Source organism: Cyrtonyx montezumae, unplaced genomic scaffold (genome assembly GCF_038088225.1).
Source record: "Cyrtonyx montezumae isolate F1298 unplaced genomic scaffold, pur_monq_1.0 scaffold_2, whole genome shotgun sequence".
Taxonomy (NCBI): domain Eukaryota; kingdom Metazoa; phylum Chordata; class Aves; order Galliformes; family Odontophoridae; genus Cyrtonyx; species Cyrtonyx montezumae.
Window position 1 is genome coordinate 23,284,610 of NW_027071936.1, and position 10,726 is coordinate 23,295,335.

General features: G+C 37.5%; 1 protein-coding gene across 5 annotated transcripts in view; it reads left to right on the forward strand.

Moving 5' to 3' along the window:
- WDR17 (WD repeat domain 17) overlaps positions 1-4,897 on the forward strand; it is a 41,548-nt gene extending 36,651 nt beyond the window's left edge. For all 5 annotated transcript variants that reach the window (XM_065736077.1, XM_065736078.1, XM_065736079.1 and 2 more), the window contains 6 exons: positions 245-386; positions 469-571; positions 1,223-1,324; positions 2,597-2,692; positions 2,876-3,059; positions 4,679-4,897. In XM_065736077.1, the coding sequence (XP_065592149.1) occupies positions 245-386; positions 469-571; positions 1,223-1,324; positions 2,597-2,692; positions 2,876-3,059; positions 4,679-4,798 (747 nt within the window). In that variant the 3' untranslated portion in view covers positions 4,799-4,897. The remainder of the gene's footprint in view (positions 1-244; positions 387-468; positions 572-1,222; positions 1,325-2,596; positions 2,693-2,875; positions 3,060-4,678) is intronic.
- The last annotated feature ends 5,829 nt before the right edge of the window (positions 4,898-10,726 follow it).

Genomic DNA, 10,726 nt, shown 5'->3' on the forward strand with positions numbered 1-10,726 from the left:
TTTGACATCTATTAAGCAGTAGTAACTTTTATAAAACCATTATCAACAGAAACAGATACTGATTAAAGAACCATCTCTGTTGTTCTCTGGTCTAAGTGGCTTTGTTAATGCCCAGTGCATGGAGGCATAACTTTTCAAACAACAATTCTTTAGAGAGAGTTTGATCTTAATGTTATGTATTTCTGTGCATCTTAGATAATTCTTTGAGTTTATAATAATCTTCAGCAAAATCATTATTTTCCAGTGTAACCTTCCCAATGTAGAAGAATGTATGAGATTGGCAGAGACAACTGAGGCAGATGGGGATATATTTGAAACTATAAAGTACTATCTGCTAAGCAGTGAACCAGAAAAAGCTCTCCCTATTGGCATTCAGTATGTGAAAGGTACTTAAATGAAGAAACTTTTTTAAGCGCAATTAATTTGTATAGCTTATCTCTTCAGTTAATTATTTCTATTTTTCAACAGAACAACTCTGTGGTTCAGACTGGACTTTAGATTCAGTCTGTCCATACCTTGACCTTCTAAGCTACATTCGCACTGAACAATTAATGTTGAATAACTGTACACAGTGAGTATGTTTTCCAATTTTATAACAGTAGAAGTTTCACTAAAGGAAACGTTTGGAATTAAAAAAAACAAAAAACTATAGGTGCCAACTGTTGGTATCATTTTTGTTGACCAAAAGAATGGTACAAACAGATGGTAACCAGTAGGTTAATTCCCAACATGGAGAACTGAATGTGGGATTTTCCTAAATGTTATAGGTTTAGCAAAAATAAAAAAAAAATATTTTCCTGCTATAGATTTTCTCAGGAATTTACAATGGGGGAGTCAGTACTGCTCTTTCTGGAGAAGCTCACTTTGATTCATTCTTGTTTTAATTTCTCGAAGAAAAAAGAGCAGTAATACCACGCACTGTGTTCACGTCAAAGTGTTAAGGAAATTCAAGCTGTCAGTCATAAATTTAACTCTAAGATACTTGGATTGCTGTTTTCCAGCCTTGGTCATTCTATGATTCTGTGATTCTGTATCAGTATAAAGCAGATGAAATGTAGTAACAATTACATACACAAAGTAAACATAAATAGCAGACATGTATTCCCCACAAAAGATGGACTGATAAGATTTTAGAATTATTTATTTGAATGTGAGTTTAATGATTTAGTTTTCAAATGCTTGAAATTGTTACTGTTCAGGATTAATACTTGTTCATTTATAGGTTTCGGAATGAGTTGCTAATTTTGTGTGGTTACATTGGTGCTTTACTTGCTATCAGAAGACAGTACAATAGCATTGTACCTGCACTTTATGAATATACAAGGTAATATACTTTTAGTAACACTTTGAAATCTCAGTTCTTTTTACGGTATGTGCTATAGGTAGACCACATTTCTCTGTAAAAAAATGAGGTCACTGTTCTGTGATAAAGGTATAGCGGTGTACCTGTACCTGCTGTGCAGCCTTCTTTACTTTTCTTGTGCATTACAAAAATACAGATTTCAGTTAGTTAACTAAGTTCTGAATTAATAATTTCAGTCAAGCACTTTGTTGTGTAAGAAAAAAACAGTTTTTAGATGACCATTCAGCTTTACTTCCACACATGATTGTATGTTGTTCTAACTTTGTATCTGTGTAGACCTCTTGTGCAGACTTGCTCAGTAGCATTGATGACTGTGTGACTTTAGAGCTTGTGACTTGTGTGCTTGCACCCTTTCCCACCATGAAACTTTCTGGTAGCCAGTGAGCTAATATTCCCAACCTGCAAGTTTTCTGCATGGTCTAGCCTACTTGACTCCGCTTGGCCCTGATCAACCCAGCCATGATTTAGCCTTTCCTGCTGTTCTTGACCTCATCAAGTTGACCTGAGTTGACTTGGTGCACTTGATCTGATATGACTTGGACTGAACCACTTAACCCATTCCAAGTTGTCTTTACTTGACTCGCTTGAATTTGACTGAATTAAGCCAATCCACTTGACTTGAATGGGTTGAGATCAATAATCTCTGTTAATCTGCTAAATAAAATGCTTATATTCAGAACTTCAATACTCCTTCAAAATATAACCGCTTTCACTTAGTCTTCCTCTCTGCCACCCCGTTAACTAGTTGCCATTTATAGCAATAACATCTCCCTCATAATTTGGTGCACTCAAATTCTTGTTGATTTTATTTTTGCTGGGTAACAAAGCCAGGTCCAGGATGTCACTGATTCTGTAATGCCATTTGCTTTGCCATTACTCCAGATGATATTGCTTTACATCAGTTATATATGTGCACTTAGTTTTAGTCAACTTGTCATTACTTGGAAATAAAAGCCTTAAAGTGCAGAAGGGCCTCTTAAAGAGAGGGGGAAAAAATGAAGGTAATTATAGATAAGCTTAAATAAGATATAAATTAGGATAACTGAAGACGAGTTTAAAGGAAAAAGTGTATCTTACACATCTAGTAACAATATTTCTGTGGCTTCATTCTGGTGACGATCGTGATGGACCAACTGCTGAAGCTGTATCAGAAGTAGTTTATTATGTCTTTTTTCTTTCAAGAAAATATTCATTGTTAGAATTAATTTGGACTTCATTTTCTTTCATTTTCAGTCAGCTTTTAAAAAGACGGAAAGTGTCCGTACCACTGAAAATTGAACAGCTCTCTGAGGAATTAGGTGCATGGAGAGCCTTCACTCAATTAACCAGGTAGGTTAAAATACGAAATTAGTATGAAGGGTCTGCTAGCATTTAATATTTTGTTATGAATACTGTGTTTATCTCATTTATAAGATCAGTCTATGAATGTTTTTAAAAAGTAGTATTTTCTGGATGATAGTTTCTAAAACAAATTATGATGTGTGGCCAGAAAGTGTTGTTTTTTTCCCACAGATCTACCAATGAATTGCCATGCACCCCACCATCTGAGTCACAGAAAAAGATGTATTCGATACTGGTATCACGAATACAAGAGGAGCCTCTAAAAGGAATGATTGGGCCTGACTATGTCACTGGATCTAATCTTCCTAGTCATTCAGATGTTCATGTCTCTTGTTTGACAGGGCTAAGGATACAGGTACAGTTCCAGAGAGCCGAGGTAACCAGTCTTGGTGTTAGCACTGAATATTGATGAGGTTACCATAAGTCTGAGGTCTGTACCATCATGTAGAAAGAATGTCTTCCCTATCATCTCAGTAGCAGAGTTTAAAGATAAGGACAAATGCTGACATTTGCTATATAAATAAGGCCATATAACAAATTGTCCAGCCAAATAATTGCCCAGTTTACCAATCCAGAACTTCTTAGTTTTTATGGAAAAAAACACACCTTTATTTGCCTAATGTTCTGTCTTCCTACATATTTATTTTACCTTCAACTCTGTCTCCTTACAGCTTGAGTAAAAAAAAACAAAAACAAAAACATCATGTCCTGCCACATCCTGACATGATTCTGTTTTTATTATTAACTGTGATGGAAACACATAGTGTAAAACTTAATTAATGAAAGAAAGATATTAAAAATTCAAATATTTTTTTTTTCATTTGCATATGGTTTTAAGATCAAAATATGCTCGCCCTCACAATACATTTTCTTTTATTTTTGGGAAAAAAATCTGATGGGGCCTGAAAACACTTTGGGTGCTTTCTCCAACTACTGCCTCAGTGTGAAATTATGCTCTTATATGAGGCTATCTGTTTTCTCTGTCCAGTGCCAGATGCCACCCTAAAGAGTAACAGGGTTGTTCAGGGATTAAGAGGGATAGTTTTGCATTGGAAACTGGAGATCACAAAATACTAGTAAGATCCTTAAGGTAAACAAAATTAACAACAGCCAAGTCTAAAGGACTTGCTGCCAGTATTTCTGCATGAGACCAGTGATCTTTGTTGTGGCTTAGTGGAAAACACGTGCCACGTGTTAGTGGTTGCTAACAGACACAGAAAGCTGCTGTTGTTACACTGTTTGACAAGAACAGCAAATGTGTCACCAGTCTGTCATCTACAATATCTTAATCCCTGGATTAGAGAATAATATGCTAATCCCTGGATTAGTGAATATTAGGAGTCTTTACTTTAGGCATGCAGATCAGCTCAGACATCAATGAGTAAGTGCTAAGGTATAATAACCTAATTGCTTGGTCTTACAGTTTTAAGTGGCAAGTTCAGAGAACGTGCCATTGTAAAAAATACACTTAAAATTGAGTTACAGCTTTGAGACTGTATTTCATCAAATGAAAATAATTGGAAGATACCTTTTCTCTCATTATATAAATCAGTGCTTTGTCCTTTAAGTTTTCATAGTGAGCAGTGGATATTGTTTGAAAACATGGGAGTCTACTGAGCTATTCATGGAGTCCCATTTTGTTTGGTTTTTAAGGTGGAGACATCCAAAACATTGCATCATGCAAAATTTAAGTCTCAAATAACTGAGAAGCATACAGAATACAACGATTATTAAAATTTTCTAAAAACTGACGGCCATGAAACTTTGAGCCTCCAGATTTTAGAAACTGTTCACTTAACAGCTTCATATTATTAAAGGTTTGAGTTGACTAAGTAATATTTTCACATGAGTTTAGATGATGGATACACAAAAATTCAGTTTTCATATCCTTCTCAGATATAACAAAATGTGGTAGTATTTACACAATACATGTGTATTGTCTTTTTCTTTCTCTCTCCAAATATGTTGTTCCAGGGTCCAGTGTTCTTCCTTGAAGATGGGAAATCTGCGATTTCATTGAATGATGCTTTGATGTGGGCCAAAGTGAATCCCTTTTCACCACTAGGAACAGGAATACGACTTAACCCATTTTGATGTGGTATTTTCCTCTTAAAATAACTGATTGTTAAAGGACAAAAAGATGGCAGTCAAACTCTCTAGGGAGGCAATTACATGGACTTATAAAGTTGTAAAATGAGAACAAAAAAGACTTTTCCAAGAAATGTTTGTTGATTATCCAAAGAAGAAATTATTTGAGAATCCAAAGAAAAAAAAACTAATTTAATTGACAGCCATGTATTTTTTTAATTATTGTCAGACAGTGCAGACGTATTTCAGCTAAATTTGTGTAAACAAATGCCTTTTAAAGTGTGTAGGCCCTACGAATCATCAAAATGCAGATAAACTGTGAAATCCATAAACACACTTTCAAATACATAGGATTAATGACTTTATGAACAGCTACTGCAATGTGTTTTTAGAATTGCTGGAATCCTGCAGCTGTTTCACACAATGAACACTTTTTCAATTTTAACTAGTTTTTACACAGGATTCTAAAGCAAAAGTAACATTTCAGAAGTGCATAGATGACTTCTGCATTTATTAGTTATGTGTTTCATTAGCAGCAGTACAAAGATGCTCGTTAATGTTTTGTTTAGATAGATTTGAATGTCTAGATTGTTATAGTCTGTTTTCTAATACGTTCATCTTTGGCACCTTGTCCCCCATATACTCACTGAAAGCTAAAGATGTATTAAGTTTTTTTTAACAAAGGCTTTGTAAGGAGCAAACAGAAAACATAATGAAGTTATTAAAATACTTTGTGTACATTTAAAATGCTTTCTTTCTACATTTTATATTCGTTATAAATGTATACATAGTATGGTGGACCAGAAACAAACACTTGTGCTTGGATTTTTATTTACTGACTGTCATGGCTTTGTGGTTTATTGGTATCCCACATCGTAAAATGATGCGGTGCACTGGGAGTTAAAGAGTTAATGCTGCAGCTCCAGTTTTGGAAGAGAAGAATGAACCACAATTCCCACATAACTGTTTGGTTTTTTTATTTCTTTTCCATTAAGAGGGAAAGATAAAACTGACTATAAGTCACTACACTGTCCTTCTTTTTCCCTGCCTTGGTTCTGTGAGCTTGCTGGCCATCTTGCCCGCAGCTTCAGAGAAGGGGCTTTAGTTTGTAGACACTCTTGTTTATTTATTAACTTCAATTCCAATTATATTGTATTATCTTGCATTCCATTATCATATTTAGTAAATCAGCTTTCTCCTTTAACTTGATGCCACTGTTATTTTTTTATTTTTCCCAACTAGGCCCATTTCCATACTGTTTCCTTACCCTCCTTCTCTTTTTTTCTAGAGCATGGCCCATGGGTCTCTCCCCCCTATTAGTCACAGAATTCCCAGTTCCCAGACTGGAATCATGGCACTAATTCTGTGCTCAAGTGTAAAGTTATGGCAGTAGAATACTAGTATTTAAAGATTAAAATTGTGTATAGTATGCAATTTAGCCATAGAAGAAATCCTATGACTGGAATTACTAATCTGTAGGGAAGATGCTTTGGTTATATTCTTTCTTTAGCTTGATGGCACACAAGCAGAAAATCTACCTGACCTTTCTTTTAGCACATTAATCATACAACTTTGATTATAATATCTGTTTGTACAAAATTGGTGAGTGAAACTAAAATTTGCAGCCCCATATCTGATGACAGGAGCTGAAGAACTGGCTCAACTGACACTCTGCTATATTACCAATTTTTTGCTATGTTTTAAGGATTTTTATTGATTTTTCGTAACTTAAGTATCTTAACAATATGTAGTTTAATTGCATCAATTTGTTGCAAGTAAGTTGTGCCTTAACACATAATCTTAGGTATATTTTATTCCCTCTTCAAACTAGAGAGGGAGGGTTAATTATTGTTTCATTGTTGAAATAAAATAAGTCATTGTGAATAAAATGGTTGTTTTCTTTACTGCAATTGTAACCTCATGTGGTGACAGAAGGGAATGTGCAAAAAAAGTTCTTCATTATCCAGCACAGCTAGTCAAATACAGGTATTTTCCCTTAATATTTAAGAATCCTTGGTCTTCAAGTCGCTGTTTAATTCTTCTGTAATAATGAGCACTTGCTTGACTGAATGAAGTTAGAAAGCTCTGTAATAGTGTTTTTTAATTACTATTAAATATCAGAATAGCTTAGATGTTAATGTCATTTTATCCTTACAATATCAAACTCATCTGTTTGAAAGAATCTGATCATTACATTGTTAAATCCAGAATTACAGCAATTTAACATTACATTAATGCAAGAAAGTACTTGCCTTCTCTAAAGAGTGAAGTTAAGTTACTAAGTGTGTAAACACCTTTTTCAGATAAGTTTTTTTTATTTTAATTTGAAGCTTTTACCATTATGTAGAAATAAAAATCCAGAATCTTTGCTCTTGATTAAAAAGGCAGAAAAAAAGGAAGAAAAAAAGGCACTTGTGAAGACTTGGTCTTTCTGTGGTTGGAAGGGGCCTCCCAGAGATCATGGAGTCCAACCCCCTGCCACAGCAGCTCCCTAGCCCAGGTTGCACAGGTAGGTGTCCAGGCGGGTCTGGAACGTCTCCAGAGAAGGAGACTCCACCACCTCTCTGTGCAGCTGTGCCACTGCTCCGTCACTGCACTGGGAAGAAGTTTTTGTGCACATTTGTGTGAATCTTCCTATGCAACAGTTTGTGGCCATTTCCCCTCGCCTTATCAGCAAAGTTGAAATGGATGCTTGGCAATATTGTATGAACAAATAAATTATAGTACTGTAGAAATAAATAACAATCTATATTGTAGAGCGTGTAAAACATGATGATATAAAATAGACTTTTTATTTATTTGGTTTTAAGTGAATTAATGCCTAAATAACAGTAAACTTAGATTTGTTATTAATTATGCAGTCAACAGAATTCTAATTGAGACGGGTTTATATTTAAAGTTCCATATCTCTCTGGTTAATCCTTTCAGCATTATCTAAGAAGGTTCCAAGTATCTGTTGTGAGAGAAGAGCTGTCAGCTATTTTCTCCTGAAGTTCTTTAGAATGAACATATTTTGTCTGTGGTTTCTGATGAATCTATATGCAAAGAGGTAGGAAAAAAAATCATGACATTATTTAAAGAAATGTTTTAATAATATTTAAATTAGGATGAGACTTTTATGGTTAAACTCTGAAATGAGTGTCTCATCTTCCCTTGTGAAGAAACCATTTTAGCCTGCATATAAAGACAGTGCAGTGTCATTTTTGACGGTGCTACTATTTAAACCAACACAGATTCACCTTGATGGTGAAAATGGAAGAAATACAACTAAGATGAAAGTTAATTAATCAGATCAATTTGTAGCTGTTGCCATCAGTGCCTAAAAGAGCCAAACAGAATTCCAGTGTAGAGAATGTACCTGAATTAAATCAAAGTGCTGAGAAAGGTAAGGAAAGAATTTTTAACTATTAGAATAATTGCTGCAAAAAAAAAAAAAAAAAAGAAACAAAAAAAACCCACTCAAATCAATCTGATCTTAAAAGATGAATTAACACTGCTGACCCTCTCCAAGTCTACTATTTTGTAAGAAGGCATAGCTTCAAAGTTTTTAAACACATCTCTTGGTTGTCTGTATAGAAAAAGTAAAAATGTTTAACACCTACATGATCCAAGAAGCAAACTTATGTGGGGTAACAGCAGGATACAATAAACTCACAGGAGTGCAGCAGCAGGCTCCAAAAAGAAAACAAACCAGAGAAAACTCAGTTTAAATCTGGACACCACAGTGGTGTGGTCAAGGTGTTTTTTACTGGAAATGGAGCATCGTCCATAAAAGGGCACGCTGAAGTTAACATTGGTTACAAAGCTGAATGTAAGGGAATTCAAGTGAAATAAGGTGGATCAAAGCACTGAGGAGATCTGAGTAGACAAGCTAATGATCTGTACAGACTGAAAAGCATGTGAACTGGCTGTAGTGGGACTGATTCATGAGAAAACATCTGCCTGCAAGACTGGGGGAATTTTAAATGTCATAGTATGCCTTGTGTTAAAATGAACAGAAGTATAATCATTGATTTAATGTCTATCACTCTAAGATCGTGTGATAGTATCAGTGAGAGAGGACAACTGATCCAACTCCTAATACTCAAGTAAGTTAATTTAACCTAATAAGTAAAGGAAGTGATCAGCTTTTATGTTGTCCCTTCACCTTATTTTCTTAAAGCAGAAGCAACCTGGTTCTTTTCCACTGCTCATACATCACATATACCAGCCCTCTTGCCACCTCGGTGGCCCTTCCGCCATTGTGTTAATGTGCGTTTGTAGTGGGTAGTTCAAAACAAGAGTATTCCAGATGTAGTCTCTAAATTGCCATAACGGGGCTAAAAGCATCACTTCCAAGAGCTGGTGCAGTATTGTGTGAACGCCAACTCACAATGCTGCTGGCTGCCTCTGCTGCAAGCAGAGGTCTGGAACAACCTACAGCATTTCTGCAGCTCTCTGCCGCTCCGGGCTTACTTGGCGCAGAAGGAAGAAAGCAATCACAATCGGAAGGCCGGGGAAGGTGGACGGGCCGTGCGGGGCCAGAGCCGGGCCGCCACGGCGGACCCGCGGTAGTTCCGGGCTTCCACCCGAGCAGGGGGCGACGCAGCGCCATAGCGCCGCCGGGCTCCGCTCGCCGCTTCCCGGCACGGCCGCCATGAGGCAGCGGGCGGGGCCGGGCTCGGGGCCTGCGCTCGGCTCCCGCGCTGTGTCAGCGAGCCTGCGTGGTGTCACACTTGGGAGTTCAGGGCGGAATTGAGATGTTGCGCAGTGTATTTTAGAAGCTGTAAGCTGCTCTAAAAGTAACTTTCTTCTGTTGGTGAACGTCAGTGGGTGCCGTTTTTTTTCTGCGTGGTGGAATTTATGGACGTGCTTCTGCTTCACTTGCATAGCAGACCTCATATCGGAGTGGCCCTCTGGTGCTGTCTGTCACACAGCAGCAGTGTGTCATTGGATGTTGGTTTGTAGGTTCAGCCTCTACTGCTGTACCACCAACATCCATGAGCCAAAATTATGGAATTGTAGGGGTTGGAAGGGACCTCTAGAGATCATGGAGTCCAACCCCCTGCCAGCGCAGCTCCCTAGCCCAGGCTGCACAGGTAGGCGTCCAGGTCTCCAGAGAAGGAGACTCCGCCACCTCTCTGTGCAGCAGTGCCAGTGCTCCGTCACTGCACTGTGAAGAAGTTTTTGTGCACATTTATGCAGAACTTCCTATGCTTCAGTTTGTGGCCATTTCTCCACATTCTATTGCCACACTTTGCTGAGAAGAGTCCAGCCTCATCACTTGCCTACCTCTCCTTAGGTGTTTATAGGTGTGGAATCAGATCCCCTCTGGGTCTTCTTTTCTCAAGGCTGAACAGACCCAAGTCTCAGCATTTCCTCATAAGGGAGGTGTTCCACAGCCTTTATCATCTTTGTAGCCCTCTGCTGGACTCTTTCCAAGAGATCTCTGACTTTTTTGTACCCAGGAGCCCATAAATAGGAGGCACTGCTTTCAGAGCATTCTTTCTGCGAGAACCCCATTGTATCAACACACAGTGAGACCAAAACCAGGCCTGTTTTATTAAATTTCTGACTAAGCAAGGCATCATGCTTTTTGGAAGAACTTTACCAAAAACGTCACCTATGTTGTTAGCACATACTTTTGGTACATGGCATGAGAATGGGCTGATCTGCACAATGTAATCCTGCCACAGCAACAGCCTACATTCCTGATTTTGTTTGTTCCCATCCAACCTCCCTCAGTTTGCTGAAGGGATTCTATTTTCATATTATCTTCTGTTAGCAGAAGATTTAAGATTTAGAAGTGAGTATTACCCGAGGTTGAAGTCACAAAAATACCACTGCAAGCTGGATCTGGGTTAATCTGCTTGTCTACTGCTCCTTAGAATTAAGGAGAAAGTAGCACCCAGTAGCTTGCATCACTTAAGAGGATCTTGTTTGCTCTTTAGGTGA